Below are 27,244 nucleotides of genomic sequence, written 5' to 3' on the forward strand. Positions count from 1 at the left end.
ACGTTTAAGTATCAACTCCATTAAACACGGCAAGAATATTACAGTTATCTCTGATCACTTTCGGCTGGGTTACATAAATTACATCAGTGTTTTTGTGTCTGCCTTTGGAAAATATCCTGGCAGAGTTTGTTTGCTTATCCAGCATCACATCATCATAAACAACTAAATTGTTGAAACTTCCATCAATATCTTCTACAGATGGTGCATCATTGATGTCAGTGATAAATTCAACAACATCGTCATCGCTTATCGACACTACACTTTCATTAAAATCCTTTAACACTTCGTAGCACCGTTGATCGTCCACAGATGGCGCTATCAGATACAACTTATCCCCCTTCATCCATTTCATTATCAAATTCAACAACAACTGTGCTTTACCCGATCCAGATGGACCTATAATAATCATACGAACAGAATTTGGTAGTGCCGCATGGTGCTTAACCGGCTCTCGTCATTTTGTAGCAGAAAAGTCAGTGATTATTTTTAAAGTAATATATATAAAATATGGATCTATATTGTGTGAAATGTAGGTCACGCACCCCAACAGCAGACATAACAACTACTACAACTAAAAACAATCGACAGGCATTAACCAGTAAATGTGAACGATGTGGTACAAAGAAATTTAAATTTATTTCCTCAGGTAAAAGTCAAAAAAAAAAGGAGGTGATATTGCCGCAAAACTAACAAAACTACCAGGAACTCTGTGGGCTAAATACCCAGGAGAAAAACATCTTCCAGTATATAATTATTGTGGCCCTGGAACCAGACTTGATATCAGACTTGATGATCAGGATCAGCCAAAACCAGGCGAATATCTGATAAACGCCATTGATAAGGCATGTCACATTCATGATGTAGCTTATCGAGTAAAAGATTTGCAGCACAGACATATCGCAGATGTGAAATTAATTCACACGCTAAATTCTATTACAAATAAAAATTTCAGAGAGTCATTAGCTAACTGGTTAGTAAGATCCACGATGAAAGGTAATTTAGTGTTAGGTAATTAATTATAATGGAAGCGATTTATTATTCCCCAAGAGGATACTGGAGAGGTAGCACAGCAATTAGTAAACTCGCCGAAGCAGCAAAAGTTACACGTGTTACTGCTAAAAACTGGTTATCCCGACAGGCAATATGGCAAATTTACCTACCACCGACTAAACAAATCAACTTTGCACATTTTAATGTAAGTGTTCCTGATGAAGTTCATCAGGCTGATATATTATTTCTGCCACATGATACCGTTAAAATAGAAAGACGTCAAATTACATACAAGTATGCGCTAACTGTAGTTGATGTTGCTATTAGATACAAAGAGGCAGAACCCTTAATGACTAAAACAGCATCTGAAGTAGCTGATGCGTTTAAACGAATTTATCAATGAGGACCTCTACACTGGCCACAGCTGTTACAGGTTGATCCTGGCAAGGAATTTCTTGGTCCAGTGTCATCGCTGATGAAGCAACATTATGTCAAAATACGACGAGGACATACTGCAATTCATCGTGATCAGGCAATTGTTGAGCAATTTAATCGAACACTTGCTGAGCGGTTATTTGGATATCAGTACGCCAAGGAATTCATTCAAGACAAGAGATCTCGTGAATGGGTTGCAAGATTATCAGGTGTGATAACCGCATTAAATAATGAAATAACTCGAACAACCAATATGAAACCTATTAACGCAATTACCAAAAAAATTATACCCGTACAACGACATGATTTTTCACCGCAACCAATATTGGGCAATGTCACTGTGAGATATTTATATGAACCCGGTGAACTTGAAGGCGGGAAAAAAAGAGCGACTGATCCTATCTGGAGTATCACTACACACAAGATATCTAGCATTGTAAGATCCACAGGCAGACCCGCAATCTACAGACTGGATTCAGTCGCTCCTCAACATGGATTTACACGTGAACAATTCCAGAGGATACACAATTACCACCGCGATCACTTAACTAGCACCCAAGGCGCTATTGCCTCAACGTCGATTGCACTCAAGACAAGTCAACATCACATTGTCTCGTGTATGACCAGCGTTGTTATCTTTCCTATCCACGGTAAATTGTCTTGAATTGTTACTCGAATACTGTCATAACATTATACAATTACAACTCGCACAGTGATTATTCTGTTGCTGTTTTAATGCGCTGACTAAGTCAACATCAAGATCAAAATCGCGTTTATTTTTTTTGTCATTCTGTTTGTAACCAGCTAATTTTTTCTTATTATATCGTCAGTGATGAAATCACCAGTGCTGGTTTCATTATTAATTTCCGACTCATCCAAAACAATCCTTCGCAGCTGAGATATTCTTCTGACTGCAAGTTAAACTAAATTTGACCACTCGATACGGTCATCAACAATCCAAACAACTGTATCAGAAATAGTTAATCCCTGGGATGAATGAATTGTCATCGCGTATCCTAGCGTCCACGGGGGTTTCAGTGCATCTTCAACAGCGTTGATATCAACTGCGACAACATCATTTAATACTAAATTCTGCTTTTCAGTCTGCCCTGGTATATCAACATCAATATTTTGTGGTCGTGTATCGGCTGGTCTATAACACAACGGCACTGGCAGCGTTGGAAACTTCTCTCAGTGTAACTGAAACAACTGCTGCTGGAGTGTGTCTATGACTATCTTTCTGCTTGCCACTATTAAGTCGTTGGGTTTCCACACTTGCAGAAAGTCTCTCATTGAAGTCTCTGAAATTATTTCACGCATTATCTCACATTGAATTTTATTCAGTTGTAATCTGATTAATTTCTTGAACTCATTTAATTCTGCATCAAGCGCTCTATAATCATTAGTTATCTCTTCGTAGTAGTCCACGGAATTCTTTAGCCACGAATGTGGAGATGGTCCAACAAAAGGTGGCTGTTGGCCGTGATCACCGCATGCTATCACTGCGGTATTTTTCGTTAACAGCCAATCGAGGAATTCTTTAAGTGTTTCTAATGGTACCGTACACACTTCATCCCAAATTATAATCCTTGGAATGTATTTCTCTCCCATTCGGTCAGGAGTCCACACACCACCACCGTATTTGAAAAAGCTGTGATAAGTACACGAGTTAACTCTTCGTTGTTTCATCTCTCGTGCGAGTCTGTGTGTTGGTGTTAACACGATCATATCTGAATTTCGAAATAATTCGATCACCCGAGTCGTCTTACCAGAACCTCCCGGTCTGTTTAAATAAACGGTTTTATGTCTTGATACTGGATCGTACACAGACGGCAATGGTGATTTCATCACTGACGTCGATATCTAGTCACCGCGGTATTTATCTTTGATCGTAGCATCTGCTGATTCACAATAATTATATAATGTTTCTTGTTTTATTCTCCACGAACTCCATGATGCATCATTGGTTGTAAAACGAGTCAATGATTCTAAGTATTTCTTGTTGATATAAAACGAATCTGTTGCAACTCTAACTGTAGTGTCAGGAAATCTATTTATCATCGATAGCAAATTTATAGAAACATAAGCTAGCATTGAGGATCTTAAATGAGTATATTGAGGGGATTCTCCGCTAATAAAACTAACAACTGTTCTAATTTTTTCCCGTCGGATAAATATGCGTCTTCTCGATTACAAAGTGTATCTTTCAATGTTGCATCGGCTATCATAAAATCATATTCGGCGGGATCCATAATCAATCTTGCATGATGCTGTTGGTGATCATATACCCCTCCCTGAGTAAATTTACCGATTATTTTTCTGCCAAGGTCCTTTGCAGTTTTTTCACTGTTGTTGAGTTTAATTTTAAGAATATTAGGAGCATTATCAACGATGACATCCCTGGGAGTATTGGGACATTCTTGTGCATATTCCTTAATAACATCATCCACAGTGACAGTTTCAGGCGTTGGTAACCAAACCTTGGTCTGTGTCTGATATGATATAATTGCCTCGTTGACCGTCAGCGATATCAGTATTCGGCAATCAAGCATATATCGTAACAGCACTATTGACACCCAATGCTTTTCCGAAAAGTGTCTGCCAAACCAAACATAACATACAGGATGAAGACCTTTGGCAAATTCGAATGATGCCACATGAGCGAATCCTGTTAAATCAAAGTCGGGTAATGGACCATTAATTGCCATTCGTGTCATTGCGCTTGTGGGATGTCTGAATCTTTTAAAGTACTTAGAACATTCTCTGCATCCAAGAAAACTTCCTGGATAACACGCGATCATATCCACTGATATCATATCGCGGTAATCGTATTTCGTGTTCTGTAATCCGCCATGGCCATATTCGACACAAGACGCTTGCACATCTTCAAGAAATTCGAGCTGTGTGGGCGCCTATGAATTTCTTTCTCTGGCAGCGTGGGCAGCAACTGATGGAACAGTGAAACAATTAGTTAGTAATCGGTCAATATCTGTTGAATATATACAAGCGAGTTTTCTCATCGCGCCATATAGAGATTCCTGACGGTTTATTTCACCGTTGGGTCAAACAAATTGATCATGCTCGCCATCTTCGGAACTTTTAAACAACCACACTGACACAGGATCGTTTTTACTCACCTGGTAAATAGCATCAAATATATTTCCATCAGACGAATAAAATTTTACAATACGATCTCGTGGAAATATTGTTATTGCGCTAGTCCACGCGTGCATGTTGTGGTCAATAATTTCAATTGGTGTTCCTGATCTTTTATAATGATTTGAATTATATAATATTTCCCCGGTTAGCATTTTTACTATTATTGGAAATTTTAATTTACTTGATAATTCACTGACATCATTTATTGTTGCCCCAGGATCCTTAACTTGTTCAGCCCACTTCGCTATTTTTTCACATCACAGATCGGTTAAACCATTTCCACACTTTACGTTTCTAAAATGTTCTATTGCTCGTTTGGCTATACAATTCAGCTTTGTCAAGGACTCTCTCATTGGGGCAAGATCATTCTTGTTAGGTTTTTTTATCGGATAAATTCCATAAATGACTGCTGTTGCAGGATACGCTCGAGTGTAATATGGTCTGTCAATCCCAGTCAGCGCTCCTGGTTTGGAATCTTTACTCATGATGACAATCCTTCGTGCGGCAAGGACGGGGTCATTTATGTCACGGATAATCCAATTATTTTCTATGGTGTTGATAATAAATTTTACTCTGAAAAAATATTTGCGACGCTGATGAAGGTAATCGATAATCATTTTCGCTTGTGTATTGCTCATTGTAGCATCAGTGACACCTTTGTCGGATACAATTTTAAATGAGATGCTCCATCGCTACGAAATTCTTTTTTGGCATTCCTGATGACATCAATCAGATCTGTTAGATCCCGCCTCTGTGAGTCAGGGGTTAGTCTGTCAAGATCGAATCTAGAAGCCTTCCCGGTGTCAGTGGCAGATAATCTTTTAAACTCCTCCATATTATATTTAAAACAAACATTTAAATAATAAATATTATATATAAAATGAATCATTGCAAGTGGTTAAAAGTTGGATCTGTAACAGTTTGTAATAAGTCCTGCAGAAAAGAATTCTGCGGTGACACCTACAAAGCATCAAACGAGGAAGCACAGTACCAATCCCATGCCTGTGATGTGGTATTGGTGTTAGAGGTAAAACACAGCTATGTGCAAGTTGTGGAGGAAAGTGATACTGTGAACTTAAACGGTATTACAATAAAAGAAAATAATGGGGATACGCTAAAATGTGAGCGCGATTATATAACTCAATTTTTAGACAAACTATAAATTAGACAAATGACATTACTATTGTATAATGAATCAAGAGTTTGTTCCACATCCTACTATTAAGAATTACGAAGCAAATCGTGATGGAATAGTCAGAAATTGTAGGTTGAAAAAACCAGTTGGTGTTGTTAATAATACTGGTTATCTTAGATTTACTGCTGGGGGTAAGAGGTATTACAATCACAGATTTGTATTTGAGGTTTGCTGTGGAGAGATCGAAGATGGTCTTGTGATCGATCACAAAGATAACAATAAACTTAATAATAAATTATCCAATGTGAGAGTTGTCACACAGCGCGAGAACTGTCAATTCGGAAACACTTTTTGTCATAGTAAATACGCCAGGAAGGTTGTTTCCATGAATCTAAACACAAATGAGAAAATAATATTTCATTCGATAAATGCAGCTGGCAAGTATTTTGATATTTGTATGCCTTCAGTATGAAGAGTCGCAGAAAATGTATGCAGATCCGCCATCTCCAGAAAAAATAAGGAAAGGATTACTTTTTATTATTGTTAGAGAGAAAATTGCGAAGGGAGACCACTCGCGTGCGACTGTCAGGTTGGTTAGCAGAGTTACCTTGAAGATAGAATTTCCGGGATAATATTTTGAGGTGCATTTTTTTTACCTGTAAACCGGGCCCATTGTCCGTCTGTCTACCTGTATAAATTTTTACAGGTAAATTATTCTCCTATGCTGTTTTAAGATCAATTTTCTGTACTGCAACTCAGTAATTTCACAATAGGGTCTACACAGGTAGATCACTGACTCACTCGGTAGTCAAGTATATAATACCTTTTAAATCCTATATCATTAGATGAGACCGTGGTGTAGTGGTAAAGTCGTCAGATTTCGTCCCCGACTTTACCAATATGCCATGTTCGAATCTCGTAACGGACATATTGTCGATGGTGCCCATTTGTCTACTTTTATATAATTGGGGGGACCAATGGGTCGTCATGTACATCCCTCTCCCTCACGTCAATCGTGAGTTGACATTTTTCACCCAGGATTTGATTTCGGGGGGAGGGATTGCAAACCCCCGCATCTGTTTGTGCTGTCCTTAATTAAGAAATATATCTTGTAAATAGTGTAAATACTATCTTTTTGTGCTGTCCTTAGTTCTTGTAAATAGTGTAAATACTATCTGTTTGTGCTGTCCTTAGTTAAGAAATATATCTTGTAAACCATTCTGGACTTGCTAGGAAGTTGTAAAGCAGCCTAGGAGTTCACATAATGGATATATGTCCTTAGTGTAAATATATCTTGTAAATAGTGTAAATACTATCTGTTTGTGCTTTGTCCTTCGCAAACATACCCTCTTGGACCTCTAGACTGTTGTTTGACAGGTTAGGGGTTCACAACAGGGGGTTGTGTTTCCGCTCCCGGAGCTTGGTAGGATGTCAATGGCACTCTAGATACTCATGGGTTGTAGTGTAAACACCATTCTGGACTTGCTAGGATGTTATAAAGCAACCTAGGAGTTCACATAATGGATATATGTCCTTAGTGTAAATAGTGTAAATAGAACACACCATTCTGGACTTGCTAGGATGTTATAAGAGCAACCTAGGAGTTCACATATTGGTGTATAATTTTTTTCTTTTAAATATATAATATTTATATATATATGAATTACGAAAATATCAATGATGTGATTGTTGCTATTAAAAAATTAGAAGAGCGTGGATTTAATATATCCGATAAACTAAATCCTGAAACAATTATATCTGATTTTGAATCACTACATTAAGCTAAATGCGCAGGGCGTTATATTCTGCCTGCTCAATTCCAATTTATAAAGAGGATCCAAACAAATTTATATAAATCGCTGGCTACAGTAGAAGAAGCACAATGAATGAATTTGTTTCATTGTCTCGTGCAATTGAAAAGATTAGGTTGGAATTAGCTCAAGAATATGAAACAAGGAAGATAATAAATACTCGTGTAAGAAAGCTTAAAAATTGCATGTCCCTTGACAAAGTCAAGGATGATGATGAAATAAATACCTCACCTCAAGTACTTGGAAATGAAATTGAAACTAAAAAAAAAATATATCTTTTTTTCTACTTCCTTGATACTTGCATCAGTCTGAGTTAGATAATATTTTCCTCAGTCGGTTGGATTTAATGCAAGATTGCACATAATTGAGAATTTGATCTTGTCGCATACAATTGAAATAATATGCTCACGTCTGAGACTATCTAATTGTTGCTGTGTTAGTAAGAAATCTTTGTCTCTGTACTCGTCAATAATGAATTTAACGTTAATTTCTTCTTGTGTAAATGCAGCCCTAACTGCTTGCTCGAGCGCTTGTTTATCATACACGAAAACATTTATGTGGCGGTACATATTCATTAATCTAAGATCTAAATACGCGTATATACTCTAAAATTTGAGGTATACTGCAATGCGCAATCACAATATGATCTTTTTTTAGTTGCTGTAGTTGCATATCAGTCAGTATAAAATCGTCAGCGCCGTATTCATCAACAATTATTTTCTTCGGGGTAACTTTTCCGGTACTGATAGCTTTATCAAGAAGTTCTTTGTTATGTATGAAACATTTCACGCGGTGGTACATTATATAATACTTGCTTGATTAATTGTGAAATCGTAAACGATTGTTCAGTAAAAAATAAATATTTTTTGCTTTTACTAAATTCGCATGATTTTTACTAGTAATTACCCTATCAAAATTAGCAAATCGGTCGATTTCTGTGATTTTTACTAGTTAATTACCTTTCCAAATTAGCAAATCGGTCGATTTCTGTGATTTTTACTAGTTATTACCCTATCAAAATTGAGAAATTGGTCCGTGTGTACAAAATATATATAAAATAAAATATTTTTACTGTAAGACCGAAAATCGTAGAAGTCTTTGATTTCTACCATTTCACAAGTAAATTAATATGTAGTGTTTCACCTCGAAAATCAAGAAGGCGACCGCTCTGGTCTGTTAGTTTAAAATTTATTTTGGTCAGCCACGGATTATGACATCATAGATGGACTGGATTGATCACTTCTTGCACAATCAGAAATCCAGGTGGTACATCTTTCGGAGTAAATGAATAAAGAACAAATCCTTGCTGGGCTTGATTTGATACTGTTGTGTCTGTGGCATAACTGCCATCAATGACATCACACACAAGATTGACCGCGACCACATTTGTTATATTTATGATTTCCGGAGATACATGTCGACCTGTCCCTTTGGGGTTATTGTTGTGTCGGAGAATAGTTGGCAGTGGTAGTGTTTTTCTCCATTCTGCGAGTATATCAGGAAAGAACTCATCGATGACATCACTGACGGATTTTCTTAGCTCAGCTGCATTATACCAAGGAAGTTTAAAGTTCGGTAGATTCGCTTCTGGTATTCTAAAGAAGTTTAAAAATTGTTCCTTATGTTTGGTTGCACCGTCAACATGATCGTCTATCACCTGAATCAGTCGCTGGTTAAAATATTCCATATCGTATGTGAGTTGATTTAATATTTCAGTTTGTTTAATAATTTTACTACGTAATGTTATATCAAAAATATGTTCTTGGAAAAGTTGCCATAGTTGTCTTTTATGCTCGTGATCAATGAATTTGAAGTAATCATTGATCTCATCTTGGCGTATAGTCATGTACTTAACTGTTCTGTTTTGAAGATTTCGCTCATAAGTAAAAAAAAAACCATATGATATTATCGCTACTGCGAAATTCAAATACGCTACCCAACGTTGCGCTTTTTAACTGAGTTAAATTTTCCTCGTATAATGGTAAAATTCCATGATATGACTTATTGTCTGTGGCATAATCAGACTTTTTAGGTTCAGGTGGAGCTGGTGGTGCCGGTGGTGGATTTTCAGGCCAGCCCAATATTGACCTAATCGAACTTTGATAGATGTCCACGGCGTAGTCAGGAGTGCTTATTTTGATCGCGGACGACAGTGTGGGTTCATGAGCAGTTATTGCTATCTTGGATTCTTTTCCAGTAATATATTTTTTATTCGACGTTGCAGTTCCTCATTGATTTCTTCGATTTGATAAGACCCAGTTGGTAGCCCAATGACATCCCAGTCAGGAGTACCGTCTGGTTTATTTTTCCACGCGAACACAAACAAATTATTTGCTGGCAATCCACCAAACGATTTTGATCTGATATTGGGCCAACTGTGATATACTCGTAATTGTGCTAACGCGATCTCATTTACTGGAATAGCAGTTGGAAAATTAATACTGAATTCTGGTTTAGTTGAGGTTACTGTTATTAAAGAAGTTCGTTTCAGGCTTGTATTTCCGACTATCTGTTGAAGCAATTCCGTCATTGTTGTTATTTATCTTTTGTCGCTTTAAATGACTGGTGTAGTCTTCATACATCTTTGCCATTTGCGCGAATTCGGAATCTGATATTGTTGTATCGTCGAGACTTGATATCGGCGACGACAATTTCGAGTAGGTGCTCGTGGCTGCATTGTTTAACTTTTCATATTCATGTAATTTTGTTAGCGCGCATGAGGATATTTTTTTCGCGATAATATTAGCAACTCCTGCAATTGTCGTTGATGTTGAAACTGTAATTGTGACCGCGATTGCAGTTGTCACTGGTGTTAGCACTGATAATAATACTCCTGTGGATGCAACTAACGCAGACACTGAATACACTGTTGTGTCTAGGATGATTACACGCCACTTGTATTTTTTTACTTTTATTGTGCATTTGGTTAATAGTATTTTTTTAACTCTGACTACCATTTGCGTACTGGATCATATCTATATTGCTGAGCATCCAGTGTTGTCGTTGATGCTGACTTATTTTTTAACGCCATTTTATTATTTTACGCAGTAAACAATTGAGGTATTTCAGCTACAAATTCTGGGCACCACCAGTAAGATGCTGCATTTAATGTCTTATCGTCTGCTTCCAGCATAAATTCTTCTTCGGTTCCGCTGTTTGATACAACAGACACAACCCTGGAAAACCTATCGGTGGAATGTCGCCATAGATACTTTGTAAATATCTCAAATCGCGCAGCACTGAACACAGACAGCCTGTACACACCAGTGACCGTTGCGGTATATTTAATAGTTTTATTTTTCTGTGACCATGTTGCGAATCCTGATGATACTGTATACACGATGTTGGTAATATGCCCTGGAGTTACTCCGGCTGGAATTTTAATCAGACTAGTTTTGTTAACTATGTCAGGAATCCCACTTACGATATCTTGCTGTGTTTGTCTAATCGTGTCAATGTTAGTTTTGATCTCAGAAAGTTTTATGTTGATGGCGATCTGAGTTTTTTTTTACGAAAACCTACAAAATTTTTTACATGATCATCATACTCAGCCTGCAACACGGCTAATTTAGTGTCTACGGTGTTGGTCGCCACATCAACATATTTTTTATTTGCGGCATCTTCCGCCTATGCTGGATCTCTCAGAACCACTATGTGGCTTCCGTTCATTTTGAGTTCACCTGTCATTCTGTCACCGGACTTCTTTACACGAGTAGTCAGCAAATCTGCGAGGACTGCAAACTGTGCATCAACATATTGTTTGTTAGTGGCATCTTCTGATGATGCTGGATCCGCAAACGCTCTTATTTTATTTCTGTTCATGTTGAGTTCACCTGTCATTGTGTCACCGGTGGTTTTTAAGCGATCAGCAACACTTTTTTTTATTTGATCGTTGATGGTTGCAAATGATATACTTGAATCTTTGATTCTGCCACTGTCAGTAAACACTGGAATATTGTCCGTGGTAGCTCCAAGAACCCTACGAATTATGTCATTCCATTTAATGTTGCTGGTTTTTAACTTGCCTTGTCTATCCTGAAAAATAACAACCTCATCTGGGTCTATCCCGGATAAATTTAAAAGATTGTCGATGTCATCTTTGGTTGCATATTTTGATAAATTAATATTTTGTTTTTTTTGCCTTGGTTTTGATAGTTCTTCCGTAAATATCAACCATTATTTATTTAAGAACTGACTGTTTAAATTTGAGGTATATTCATGTATGACTTTATGAGGTGGTTTAGTTGACGCTGATATCGCGGTGAAAACATTTAATACTTCACGACCACATATCGGCAGATCAGTTAGTGTTTGTGTTGGTAGTGTTGAGTACCAGGTTGGAGTTGAAGGTGCAGTTTGTACTGTGCTGACATACTTTAGAAATTCAACTGGCAGTGCTAACCCATACGAATCAAAATAAATAATTCCACGTGGGTCAATTGCGTAAGCAACCCAGTGAGTTCCAGGACCGTTTTTGTTATCAAGATTGATGATACCAGTTTCCGGATTATTCGGTCGCGTTGGTAATTGGTCTCGCATAAAGACGCCTCTGAAATTTTTTATATTTAATTGTTTAACAGCACTGAGTAAATCAAAATTTGACATCAGTGTGATGTCTAGAACCGTTTTGGGTACCATGAAGGTGGAGTTCCTGGAAGTCTTAGCCCGCATCCTTTTTTTTAAAATCCTTTCCCAGTTGCTTTCTTTAGCGCCATTCCAGCAGCTGATCCAACAGCTCCTAATGCAGCGGCTTTTGCTACGGCGGGGGCAGCAGCAGCTATCAGTGCTGGTATAGCCGCAAGAAGTGGAAATATACCACCTGTTTTAACCATATCTTTGACGGCTGCTGGAGCAAAATCAAATTGAATGCCCTTTTTGGCTTTTATTGCTTTATTGTATTGATTAAGTTGAGTTTTAGTTATTGACAATTTATTTGGACCGCCAGTCATTTGTTCTTTCTTAGCTTTATTGATGCTCCACATGTGCTCGCGTTTTTTGACTGAAGCTTCTTGGCCTGACCTGGAGTCAGAGTGACATTAACGTGACTATATGACATTTTTATAATAAACGCAATTGATCTAATTGTTACACATTGTTACATGTTTTCCACTGGGGCATCAACGACTTTCATTCGTCCGCCAACACCTTCAAGTAGCACTGTTTTATCGGAGAGTATGACTGCGATTGCTCTGTAAGCGTCAGCTGAGTTTACGATGGCTCTGAAGTGTAAATCAACGACAGATTGCTTAACTAAATCAAGATGTTCCAGCAAAAAGTAATAAATCGGATACAGACTCGTAAAATCCAACTGTGATATTTGCAAACTATTATCAATATTTTGATCACGTCCCATAAATGTCATTAAACGATGATATACACGCGCTACATTATTATTATCGAAATCTAATATTATATCCTCGGACGGTTCTTGATGTCCGTTTATTCTTAAAGATACCGCAGTGACACCAAGTTGGTCGAATATCATTGGATTGTTTTCTTGATTATTTAATTGATTAGCAAGTTGAAGAGCAACGAGACATGTCTTGGTGCAGAAACACCTTGCTGTGATGATATATGCCACGTGAATAAACCATTAACAGGATTTTGATTAATATCTGTGGTTTTTGTTAACCATGCCAGTGTTGATTTACCGCCTTGATCCATAAAAGAAAGTAACAGCTGTTCTTCAGCGAGTGATGGAGTCATTACTGGCATCCACAGTGCGAGCCTGAATAATATTACTTTACCATCAACAACACCAGCGGTATCTTCTCGCCAGATAGCATCATTATCATCACCTTTTCGATGAAGAGCAATTGTATGTTTGGCTCCAAATATGACCTTTCTGACATTTTTGCAAAATCCAAAGACATGGGACAGTGGAATCGCACATGAAAATCTTCTATGATTACCTTTTAGCATTACTTGACGCGTTCTAAATCCTAAGTTGTAATTTGGGTTGCTGTGAACCACCGGCCATATATCAGCGTCAGCATTATCGGCAAAGTTTCTTGGTTGTTTTACAATATCAGGTCTTCCATCAGGATGGTTTGAATTTGGCAAACATCATCAGACCAGATGATCTAGTATAATCATCTGAATATCTTGCTAGGCCAATAATCGTCGTAGCAACATCAACATTATCTTGAATTGTCTCAATTTCTTTTCCATCAATCATGTATATAGCACTTTTAAATAACGCCATGATACCATTATTAACAAAACCAACTCTAACATTAGCTCCATATTCTGTATTAGCGACAACATTTGTTACAAGTTCACCCGTAACTTCAATAAATGCTTCAGCAGGCAAGAAATATCTGCTTGTATCCTGAACTCGCAATTCAGTTCGTCCCCGTTGATTTGGATTTGTTGCTTCATAAGAATAAAATTGATAATCGCGCACAGGCTCGTCTTTGAGTACTGGCGCATCGATATCGAACGCTGAATCAGACACGCGTTTAAACATTTTATAGTAATTGATTATTGTCTAAAACGAAGACCACTTCCAGATATCATACTTGTATTTATTGGTTGATTCATTATCTCTGCCAGTTTTTGATTTGCGGCTTGATTTATTACTTTGCTGACATCTGCAGGCATCTCCGCAGTGCTTGCCAGTTTCACTGGTGTTTTTGGCCTGCATAATCATGCTAATCTTTCCTTGATTGCAGTAAATGCTTTAATGGCAGTGTTACCAATAACACCAGGAGCTTTATCACGAACAACGTCAATAGCTTTCATTGATAAATGTTTTGCAATCGGCGCTGCCTTGGGAGCTAACCTTATGAATAAACCCTGAACAACATCACCAAGTCCATCTCCGTAAATTGCTTTATAAACCGGTAGTCACGAATTTGTTACCCTGACGTTGGTAGATCCACGGTGAGCGTTATGTATAATCATTTTATTTATTATTGTTTTATCTAACTTCTAGTCACTGTCAATAATTTCATCAATAAGTTCCCGATAGGCATGAACATCCATGATGCCACCCTGAAATAATCATTGGCAAATACCAGCTGCTTCATTAATTATTTCTGGTGAGTTATTGCCAGCTCGTCTGCCTCCTATGAGAACTTCTAACCACGATACATCATTGATAACACTATCAGGACAAGTAATGTGACTTCCTAAACCACTACCTGTAGCACCAGGAGGTTCCCCTTCAAATTCTTTAGCTAACTCCCGCCATCGTTTTTATATCGATGGCCGAGGTGTAGTAAGTTGATATGAAGACGGTGGAGGTGTATCAAGCTGATATAAAGGCGACAGAGGTGGAATACGCTGAAGTGAAGGTGGTAGTTGTCTTTCTACTGATGGCAGAGGTAACTGGGTGGATAGTCGTTGTTCTGCTTGTTTTATTTGCTCTTCATAAAGTCTTCGTACTTCTTTAAAAGGCCCTCTGTATTCTAAATCATCATCTCTGGCTTTTATTTTTATTTTTATATATACGATATATCCATTTGATAAGACTATCGTCGGTTACTTTTTCAAAACCAGGCTTTAAAATACTGGATTTATTAAATATACTAATTAATATTTTTTCAGGTAGTTTTTCACTTTTAGTATTTTTGATATCTTCGACAAACTCTTCCTTAAATTTTTTAATCAATGCAACGTTCTCTTTTATTTGTTTAGGTGTAAGTTTTTCTTTTACTCCAGCAACTTCAGTACGAATTTCACTGACCCCTTTAAGTATTTCTTCACCAACAGGAGGCTGAACTGCAGCTATATCACTGGAAGATCTCGTAAAATCTTTTTTGTTTGTTTAGTTCTTCTCGCAATTTTTCCAGTTTGCTCAGCGGTTTGTTTTAATACTGGAAGAATACCTTTTCTTTTTTCCTCTTCCATAATATCTCCCAATAAAACTCTTTCAGTGACCGCCGCAGCTTTTTCAGTAGCGGCTGTCACGGGTTTAAATAAATGTTCTGCACCCATAGCAAATTCAACTTGTGCTTCTTGTCGATGTTGTAGTTTTTGCTTTACAGAATCTCTCACAGGAAGATATTTTTTTATTGCTTCTAGTTTTTCTCGAGCTAATCTAACACTATGTGCTTGTCTGATGTTGGCTATTATTGATATAATAATTTTTTAATTCAACGCAGCAGCAGCGAGGGCGGGAATTTTGAATAATAGCAGCAGGGAGGGCGAGGTCAACTCGCTTCCCTCATTTTTTTACTTTGTGGAAGCCTTATTTTTGGCTAAAACCTTGGTGGGCTCGCCCTCCCTGCTGCTATTTTACATTTAATTACAAGAGGACACATTGCATTTATGACAGTTACACTTATAAGGAACTAAAAGATAGAACTAGAACACACATTTCAATTGATAAAAAATTATTTAATTTGTATTTATTTATTAAAGTACTGCCTCCACTTGGCCTGAGTGACATTTTCATTGATCGAAATTTCCTTACATATCATTAATTGGGGTGTACAAGGAATGCCATTTGGAAAGAAAATGTAAAAATGTTATGACCTATTTTTAAATTGGATATTTCATAATGTTGATTAAAATTTCCAGATCCTATCTACTGTTTTCGATGATAAAATGAGTGATACATCAGAGTTTCCGTTAATAATTTTGATTGTGATTTTCTTCAAGTTCAACAAATAGGGATCTATTTTGGGGATATTTTCTGGTTTAAAAAATGGGATCCATGCCTGACCCCACATTATAAGTGGGTTCGCGAGTTATGAGGGTGTGAGTTATCAAGGGAGTGGTGTACCTTCTCCTCCATTTTCTTAGTTTTTGATGGGTCATAACAAGAGCATCAGCCTACCCACCTAACTGACAAATTCAGTAGCAATGGGTAAGTTACTACTGCTATTCAGATGTAATTTGGAGTCAAATTTAATTTCAATCATGAGCTATTTATCCATTAATGTTGCTGAATGTTCTACTCCCACCATGCTCTGATGTTCTGTCAGAATTATCATGTATGAAAAAGATGACCAATGTAAGCCTTTATCATGCCTTGTGCATGAGTGGATTGCATCATACTGTCAATTCTCCACTCTGGGAGGATGTATTCACATCAAATGGACAATCATCTTTTTTGACACAAGAAAGGTAAAGCTGCGCAGTAGCAACTTACAAGTATTGCATAATTAGAATTAGTTTTACCGCCCCCCACAAAAAAAACCTACATACCAGAAATTAAACAAAAATAAATGTCTATGATACCAGATGCATACATTTTGGTAGAACAGTTGATAAAACTTAGCACAATAATACACCTTATGGATTAAAATGAATATTTAACAGCAGTAATATAATACATATGATTGTTGCCTTCCTTACTTTTCTGTGATGAGAGTCTCCTAAACCCAGTTAATAATTCCAAATTCCCATTAGATGGAATGGTATAGAAATCTGGAACAGAGAAAACCCAGGATATTGTACCATTTCTCATTGAATGTTTATACTATAATGCTAAGATATGTTGAATTCACTCTCTGAAAATCTTCTTTCATTTCATGTTTTTTTGAGGGCTGTTTTTCGGGAAATTATTAATATAGTCCATTTTACTTTAGTGATTATCCCCTCAGTCCTTGCAAATGTGTGATATTAGCCATCTTCTTAGCTTAGGAGACTTTATTGCACCATGTATAATTAGCGGTGTCCTTTCCTTCCTTATCCCTTGCCCCATCTGATGGTGAGTAATGCCTCTGATATTTAGTCCTGGAGTTTGAGTACTCATTTCAGCAGTACTTTATTATTTTGTGGTTTTGTTTTGAATAGGATAAGTGTCACTAGCAAATTGTGGTTCTGGAATCTTAATTCGCTTTGTTCATTGATTGCAGAATTGAGGAATTAATAAGTACTTGTTAGGCAGTGTGCTTAATGGTTGCATTCAACAATTTTAATGTACTGTTTCATTACTGTGTTTTAGAATAAGTACTTGCTTTGACCATACAAGTTTAAATTGTTGCATTAAATAACTTTATTGCACAGATTCAGCAGTATATTTATTGACATTCATATAGTTTCACTCAAGAGAGTACTAGCTTGAGCCATAATACTTTTCTTTTCAGAAATGTTGCTAAATGTCAGGAAATGCCTGCAAAAGAAGGCCCAGTGGGACACTCACCCACATGTAAAACTTGTAGCTAGTGGATTCATATGGGCATTTTTCTGTTTTGTTGTCTATGACACTTCATTGTTTGGGACCTTACTGAGTCAGTGCACTTATTAATGAGGAAAAAGTGCCCTTCTTTGATCCCAGGAGAGTACATGCTCCTTCTCTGTGTCTTTTGGGACTCACAAATGTACTGCTCAATCCCAGGATGGCATAGAGAATAATAATAAAAATTAATTATAAGGCCCAAGGGTCACTGAAGGTTTTATCAATGTAGTGTTGAAAAGTTTGGATCCAGGGTCTTCACCAAGGGAGAATTAGAGTTAAGAATGAGTCATTGAGTCATGCCCCTAACCCCATGGGGAGCAGCCCCTTTTTAAGGCCTGCAAAAATATGTAACACCTATCCCCCCACCCCACACCACCCAACCCATCCAGATAGGAAGGAGCAGCACTGTCTCATGACCCTTAGCTCAGTGAAGGCAACAAGCACATCAGGCCCTCTTGGAAAGTAAGATGAGTAATAACACTATATAAGTGCTGTAGAAGATTCCTGCATCAGATCAGAGTCACCTGAAGGGTCTTTGGTTGGTGATTGTTCACTGGGTGCTGGGCACTGATCACTGGTCTTAAGTGCCAGTCAGTGGGGTCCCATCAGCAATACAGGGACAGGGTTTGGGTTGACACCCTATTATGAATACTTAATTTATAGTGTGTGCTTCAGTTGTATCCATTATTGTAGTTTGTACTTTAAGGTACTGATCAATCATAAACAAAAAGTTTAGACAGCTTACTTTTGTCCATGTTTGTAAGATAAAAATAAGCTGTGTACTGAGTTAAAGGTCTAGCCTCATTTACACATAACTTAGAAGAGAACATTTGAGGCACATCTTGGTCCTTTTATTGTCTTAATTTTTTGTATATAAGTTTCTGGTAAGCAAAATTATTCATTCCAACTTTACGTTTAGGCTGTGGAATTATTTACAGTTGTGTTAAGATTTAATTTGAAAGGAATTATTTAAATTAGTCATTGGAATTACAAAGTATGCGCTGACTTTTAGACTAAAACACTCTTTGGAGATTATTATGAATTCATTTAAAGACATTCTGGATTATATCATTGTGATACATCAAGACTGCTTGTACATCAGCACATTCAAACTTGGAATTCATTTAAAACATTCTATACTTTTGGACTTGTGATAGAACATTTAGGATAATTTGGGATTTAATTAACAGTACTTTAAGTTCGTTTTAAATGTTCACTTTAAAGTCAGGGGAATTATGTTGTTTGTTGAATTTTGCAAAACTGGTTGGTTTCGCTTCTTTCTGTTAGTTTAAGATGATAGAGCTGCAACACCCCCATTTTCCATTTTATCAATGATTCTGTTGTGGATAGGGAGTCAGCATATTCTTGTCTGACCATGGAAGATGATTGGTTTGCCATTCGCCCACTTTTCTGTTTTCTTTAAATCCCCGCATGATGTAGGATGTGAATCTTCCTTTCCCTTCATGGCACCAAGGATGCCCATGCCTTTGTCTCAATACATTTAAAATGTCACAGGTTGTAGACCTAAATCATCAGCTCATGTGGAGGGTGGGGGTCCTCTCTTTCCAGATAGTCTAGGAGGAAGTAGAAATGTTCCTGTCCCCAAGAAGTCTGCAAGTAAGGGCAGTTCCTTTACTGCCAGTGAGCAGTTAAACAACAAGGATACTCCTGTAGGTGGGACCAGAAGCGTTTCCTATCCTCCTAAAAAGTGGGGTGTCACAAGTGGGAATTTTGATGGAAACCTGGTCTTGCCTTCCATTTTAGATGCTGGAGGCACTAGATGTCTTGGCTCATAGTCTTATCATCATAACTTCACAAGCTGATATTTTTTGGCCAGCTTTTTTTCAGTCTTCTGCACTGCTTGCTGGCAGACCTGCCAACTCTTATGATTTTGCCATAAGTCTTACAAAAATTATCCTTAAAATACAGACTTATGGCATGCTAGCAAAAACTACAGAAAAATGATCATTGCTGAAATATCCGGATAATTGGTTCATCCATGTTTTATTTGGATCCGGGTTTCATCTTAGAATTAGTGAAATCAGTTAGGGAACCAGACTAACTTTACAGCAGCACCCCAGACACTTTAAACTGCACCTATTTGTTCATGCGAAGCATTTGCATGATCAAACTGTTGATTATAGAATTTTTTTAAAATGGCATTGAGAAGGTGATGCATGTTTAAAACGAAAGGGAAAATAAGCTTCTAGAAAAGTGTTAATAGTCAACACAGAAGAGTAAAAAGGGGTATTCAGATTTTTGTGAATAAAAGCTGGAAAGGACACAATTACGTTTATGAGACATCAATTTGAGTATGCCTCATGGTGGGAAATATGATTGCCGTCATTATGTGAAATGGTAAAGTATTTCCAAGAATTATGTCAAGTTGAGAGATAGCAACAAGCCATTGAGCTGCATAGGGTTTGGAACTAGAGTTTGTGCAACTGTACTACTGGTAAATAAAGTCTACATGTACTTTACAGACTTTTCAGAAAATGTTTATCGTCGATGCATCAAACTTTTAATTACATTTTCCAGCTTTACAATAGCAGTTATTGATATTTTGTTACACCTTACTGAAAACTGGTCATTCTTATGGAAAAAAATCAACTGCCTTACTGAGACGGATTCATCAGGGTTGGCAGGTCTGTGCTGGAGGTGGCTGCCTAAATATTGAGGCATGATTTGCCAGTATCCAAAGCACTACTGGCAGAGATACTCCACCTCCTCAAGGAGGTTACAGGTACTCAGGGCATATTGAAGGTTTTGCTGGATCATAGTATATAACTGCTCCCTTGGAGGCAGAGACTCTCTTTGGAGGTCTCATTCTTCCATCGCATTTCCAAACCCAAGAGACCAACAACATTGCTCCCTTGCAGCTGCTTGTGGCCTGTTAAAACCAGCCAGTAAGTGTGCTCATCCTACGGACTTGAGTTTGATAATGATTGAGAGCTTTGTATATTGGGTCTGATTGGCCAAGCTTGTAACCACTCCAGAGGCAATATTTTTTTATCTGATATTGGTCAAACATGGAATATAGACTGAAGTCACCATGATTGGACAAGTTTGATCATGAGTGAGATGAATTTATCATCATAAAGATCTCAGATGAATTTTATAAAGGGCAGATGTATGCAATTTAATGAGGTGATTCTACATCCATTCGACTGAGCTACAAAAAAATGTATGTTCAGTTATAGGTCTAGTACTCCCTTGTAATCTAGTGTAAATTTTGTTTAAAAGTTGACAGAATTCCCAATAGAAAAACAAAATATTTTAAAAATAGTTTATCTAAGTTTAAAATAGATAGTAATTTCTTCTGTTATAATTCTAAATGGCCTATAAAGCATATACAAGAATATAAAATAGTTTTGAATGCCCTGACATACCACAGTAGTCTTGACTGTTCTAATATGTCAAGTATTCAATATATTTATATACCAGTGATGCAGTCCAAGATGTCCTTTATATAAACCCCTAAGTATTGTGTTAATCCAAAGTCATTGAGCATTTCAGGAGTGCCAATAATTTGGATAAATAATTCCTCTAAGATTATTTCTGAACACAACTATAAATGATTCCAGAGACTGATCATAAAACAGGAATGAAAATACGTGTTTATCTCGCATGATTTATATACAAATTTCACTTGACCTGCAACATAATAAATTGTTCTGATTCCCTATATGTGAGTCATTTCTAATGGAAAATGTCATCAGTTTGTCAACAAGTTTGCTTCAAGAACCTTCTAAGCTCATAAACAAGTTTGCTTCAAGAACCTTCTAAGCTCATAAACAAGGCTAGACCTTGAACTCAAATATCAGTAAACAACATGACTGAGATCAGGTAGGCAAAAACTACATGGACATAGGTAGGCCACAATTACAGACAAAAGTCCAACAGACAGTATAAATTAAATATACATAACACTGCATGTTTGGAGTTGTTTGTGCAAAATATAACCAAATATTTTGACTTTTATTGAAATTTAATATGTGGGCTTGAAAACTGCCTCTCTAGGGACAAAATCGGATAACAATTGTTGGTGTCCATTTAGGCAGATTATAGTTCAGTTAATTTCATTTAAATATAATTGAGCCCTGGTCTGCTGCTTGGCCATGACTGCTTTTGGTTCTCCTTCCTTCCATCCCAAATGACCTTTATACACCGGTTTGACAGGTTTGATTACATCTCCCTTGCAAGTTCATCCTTGACATAAACTGACCTTTAATTGTAACAGTTATTTCTAAATCATTCCATAATATAGTGGAACATATTTTCATGGTATAACACAAGAATATTAAAAAAACATTTATTTCTATCACAATTTCATGTTTGACATAAAATGTACGTACACTTTTTTCTCTATTTTTACAATTATTTCAGAACCATCCCTAAATTTACCTTGAGGAGATGGTACATATTTTGTAAGGTATAATATGAAAACTTTAAAAAAAATCATATTAGATAAAAATGGAAGGGAATTGAAAATATAATTATCTTTATTCAGCAGTGTTTTGTTGAAGGTATTTCCAGATTTGTTTGCTTTTCTAAAGTGAAGACAGTGTTCGATAATTATTTATCTATTTTTCTTTCAGACTGAGGCAAAGAAGAAACACAATTCACTCTGTATTAAGTTGGATGGACTGATTACAAAAGACTCTATTGAGAGTATAAAAAGAATGGCATTGACTTATATTGACCGAAAACTGGTAGATAAAGCAGATACCATGAATAAATTGCTGCATCTCCTTGAAGTGAAAGGGGTGTTGGCTGTAGGGAAATACGACATATTGATAGAGTTAATGGAAAGTGCTGGGATTGGAATAGGGATTGATGATATCAAAGCAACAGATATAGAGATCCAAAATATCATGCAAAACAGCATTCATAGGCAAGGTATGGTTGCTCACATGTCAATTCATGAAAGCTTCCATTCTAGTCAGGGTAGTACATTTTCTTGTATAATATTAACCCAGTTGCAAACAATGCATGTTCTATTCTGTTTGTTTACTCGATTTCTGTTCTGTTTCCTTACTGAATTGTAGACTTAGATCTGATGTCATTTGTTGCACTGACAGAGCAAGGTCTGTACTGTTTGCTTACTGCAGTTTACACCCACATCTGCTGTCAGATGATGCACTGACAGATCAAGGTCTTTGCTGTTTGGTTTTCACACTGTAGATCTAGATCTTCTATTACATGATGCTCTAGCAGATCAAGGTCTGTGCTGTTTGCTTAAGGTAACCTACTTTCATATAATTGATGCTTTCTGACATGATCATTACATTATGACATCACCTTTTACCTAGGTGCATTATAATGCAGTGAACACTGGGTGAAATTGAATATAGAATTAAATGATTTTGACTTCTGACTTTAAATAATGATAAAAGAAAGTTCTTGTACACATTTGATATCTGCAATAACAGCCCTTTTAAAGGAAATGATAAATTCAGCAAACAGTATATGAGATCTTGGAAAATCTTTCATGATTGATGATGTAACATAAATCAGCAGCACTGGCTCTCTGTTGCAGATTGGGATTTTAATAATTTTTTCAATAAGACTATTTTTTTTCTTTGTGTGCTTGATGAAATTAGTCTTTGATTTTCAGCATGTGCAAATTTTATGAACTATTATATATTCACCATCTTACATTTTGATGTTGTATATCAATCCTCCTCTTACAATTTTTTTCCTTCATATTAACTCTAGTTGTCCACTATCTACATTTACTAGACTTTGTGGATGGCTTGCATAAGGAGGGACGCTATTGATTTTGGAGTTGAAACATCACTGTGATTTAAAGAAGAAAAATGTTTTTTGCAAGTAACAGTTCACCACCACCAACAGTTATCAGACCTTGTGGAATGCTTGCACATGGGGTCTGGAAGAAGACCATGGATTTTGAGATTAAATGGTAAAAGGTCAGGGTCACTTGCTGAAAAAAGAAAAATATTCTGCACAGTAACTAGAGTTCTCCGTCATATAGTTACCAAACTTTATGGATGGCATGCATTTGAGGATATAAAGATAAAAAAATTCAAAGGTCATGGTCAATGTGACTGATTGCAGAAAAATGTGTCTGCATAATAACTTCATGTTCTAGACCATCTACCTTGACCAATGCTTGTGGAGGGCTTACACTTAAGGTATGGATGAAGCCAATTGATCTGGTTAGAGTCGAGGTTGTTATAGCTCAAAAGAAAATTGGTTCTGCAGAATAGCTTTGTTCTAGAGTAAGTTTTTCGATCATAGTTTGTGGATGCATTACATATGAGGAAATAAAGAATACTCTCAGGTCGAAAGCTCAGAGTTCAAAGTTATGGATGTGTCTGATAAGACTATGCATTAAGTTTAGTTTAAGACAGCATACCTTGACTAAAGGTCAGGATCACTGAAACCTTTTTACCAATAATGTCAAAAGTCAGCCATACCCTACTAGTGCCTACATAGAAGATTATTAAATATGGGGCAAGGATATGATGTACCATTCATAAATATCTTATTGAATACTCATTCAGTCTTTTTATATATGCAGGGTACTTTTTCCCCATACTTTGCAATGTTATCACCATTACAGTACTTGGGAATAGATATTAAACTAGGAGTAGCACAAGAGGATGCACATTAGCCTATACATTTTAAGTGATTGTTTGGACCGTTAGATATGTAAAAATATCAATTTTTATCTCTAGAGCATGAGAGGTTATAGGATGGCATATTGTCCCTCATTCAATGTCCAGTACTTCATCTGAATGAAAAGTCATATTAGCACTAAGTGCTATTTCTTCTGAATGGATGATGATATCAACAGTGGGGGTTCATTGAAAGACTTCTTCTGATGTCAGGCTGGTCCTAAGTAAAAAAGGTGCTGATTTAACAGTTAATGTGGCCACCACAGCAACCATCTTAAAAATTTTGTTATTGATTCTCCGGAACGAAAGTTTTATCAGCATGGCGTTTTCACCAGAAGACAGTGGCCATTGGGAAAATCATGTTGCTATTCCTCCTGGATGGAAGTCATACAATACTGGGGTTCAACCAGATGACTTCTTATGATGTCTAATTGGTATTAGATGCAAATGGCGTCGATCTCACATCCAGTATGGCCATCATGCCAGCCACCTTGAAAATCATGTTATTGCTTATGTTACGACTCTATGGTCTTAATCCTTATAACAGAAAAAGCAAAATCAAATTCAACAAATAATTTATTTCTCTAACTTATTAACTCATTCAGCCCCAGCACTGTTTTCACTATCGCTGCTGCTATGCCTCAGAAGCACAAAGCTATGTCTAGCTGCTTGTGCCCTAGAGTTTTACCTGTTTGAAAACGTCATGCACATGCATTCACTCTTACCATAATTTCTCTTCTTATATCCAATTAAAATCCTTGAAATTTTTACCATTTTTTTCAAATGAATTTGTCTACAAAGTGATGTATTTTTTTCCTGATTTGTTCAAGTCTTTCACAACTTACTTATACAGTATTTACAAAATTATGTGCAACGTTTATTCGCAAGAACTCTGTCCTCATCGCTGTCAGCATCCTCATCTTCGGACGATTCAGTTTAAAAAACATCTATTTCTGAATTTAAATCTCACAAAATATCCAACTGCCGAACATATCTTTCCTCAGCTTGCTCAATATTTTCAAGATCAAACCCAAGAAACTCCACATTTTTTGTCTCATAAAAAAATCACTCTTCCGTCTGCCATCATTTATATGATTTTTCATGAACGGGACACATTTAGTTAAACCGCTCTCAAAAACAGTAGCCCTTGGCTTCTGAACAATTCAAATTTCCACAGATGAAAGTAAAATCATTTCTGATTGGTTTAATAGTTGTTTTGTTTTTGGAATAAACCATTTCTAACCAATCAGAGACATTATGTGTAACACACATTCATCACACCTGGAGACGGGATCGGCCATTGAATGCGGTAAACAATTCACGACTACAGGCCGGATCGGCCAATGAATGCAGAAACCGGATCACGACTGCAGATGGGATCGGGGCTGAATGAGTTAAATGAAGTTATAAGAGGAACTTACAGTATTGTGAATTAAATCCAAAATAATTATTAAACTTCTTTCCCAAGTCCAAAGTATCAAGAGTTTTGAATGAATTTCACTGGTGTTCTGAATGAAATCCAGGTCTTGAATGTGATGATGTACCAATAATGTTGAATGTGTGATGTGCTAGCAGTATTGATGATTCACAAATATATTATCCAGAATATTTTTGAATTATTGAATAATAATCTTAATGTAATACTTTAGTCCAAAAGTCAATGAGCACTTTGTAATTCTAGTGAATAATTTAAGTAAATAAATCCTGTGCAATTATAACTAAACACAACTTAAAGACTGATATTAAGATAGGAATATGAATAACTGTATACTTCTAACTCTTTATACACATCCAATGACTATGTCATAATACAACCCCACCTGACCTACATTGCAATAATTCAATCATCCAATTGGGAAATTGCTCCAAACTGTGGACAGGTTCATTTTCTAGAACCTTCAGTTGGCATAATCAAGGCTGAGTAGCTCATTATTTTGAAATGGAATCTACAATCATGGAGAAACAAAATAGCTATATAATGTGTTGTTTATAAATATATACATAACAGCTTGTCCTGCTAAATGGAAAGTCACATCCACATGGGGTTTTCACTAAAAGATTATGATATTTCGTTGGTCAGAAATGAAAATGTTGCTGACTGAACATGATATATGACTGCCATATTGAACATATTGAGAATCTTGCCACAAATTCTCCTGAATGGATGCAGTGGCGTCACTAGGGTTGGTGTCACCCAGTGCGGTAACTCATGGTGTCACCCCCATGGACCCCCTTCCTGCACAAAAATTCAAAAATTTTATAGACAGGCATTTTGGTGTCACCCCTCTGAGATGGTGTCACCCAGTGCGGTCCGCAACCCCCTAGCGACGCCACTGAATGGATGGTCATATTAAGATGGAGTTTTCATCAAAAGTATTCTCATAATGTCCATTTTGTCCTCAATGAAAATGATGCTATATTTTTTATGGCTGCCACACTGGCTAATTTGAAAAAAAAACTTACTGCTGAAGAATTTCAAGGATGGTTTCAACATTGAGAAGATAGAAAGAAATTCCTGGAAACTGTTCAGACAGGAAAGTCAACAATGGAGGGACTTTTATTCATACATATAACTTTTCCTGCAATAGGTAAGAAAGACCACTTACCTGTATGTTATGCGGTAAACTGAGAAGTAAGGTGCTGGAGATCATGTGTCAGAATGCTGGAAGTTAATAAAAATGCTTAATAATTATCCAAAAACAATTGTCAACCAACTTCAATATATCTATTCGTGTTTCCATACAAGGAAGTGAGAGGTTTATGGACAGTAAATGAGTGGAGATGCTTCTGATATTCCAAGCCCATCAGATAGCAAGTCAATATTATGTATTTAAATTTTCTCTCTCCACCAGTATTTTTATCAAACTTTGGGCATCCTAAGGTACCCCACAAGATGATGCATAGGTCACATGACTGGTCAATAATCAAGTTCATAGTAATG

At 36.8% G+C, this 27,244-nt stretch overlaps 1 protein-coding gene across 6 annotated transcripts in view; it reads left to right on the forward strand.

The window, feature by feature from the left end:
- LOC149779782 (uncharacterized) overlaps positions 1 to 27,244 on the forward strand; it is a 108,320-nt gene that overhangs the window by 30,910 nt on the left and 50,166 nt on the right. For 5 of the 6 annotated variants that reach the window (XM_089940641.1, XM_089940642.1, XM_089940646.1 and 2 more), the window contains exon 5: positions 22,261 to 22,609. In XM_089940641.1, the coding sequence (XP_089796767.1) occupies positions 22,261 to 22,609 (349 nt within the window). The remainder of the gene's footprint in view (positions 1 to 22,260; positions 22,610 to 27,244) is intronic. The other variant, XM_089940643.1, reaches the window with a different exon arrangement.

The sequence above is a fragment of the Sinohyriopsis cumingii genome, chromosome 17 (assembly GCF_028554795.1).
Source record: "Sinohyriopsis cumingii isolate HCF-2022 chromosome 17, ASM2855479v2, whole genome shotgun sequence".
Lineage (NCBI taxonomy): Eukaryota > Metazoa > Mollusca > Bivalvia > Unionida > Unionidae > Sinohyriopsis > Sinohyriopsis cumingii.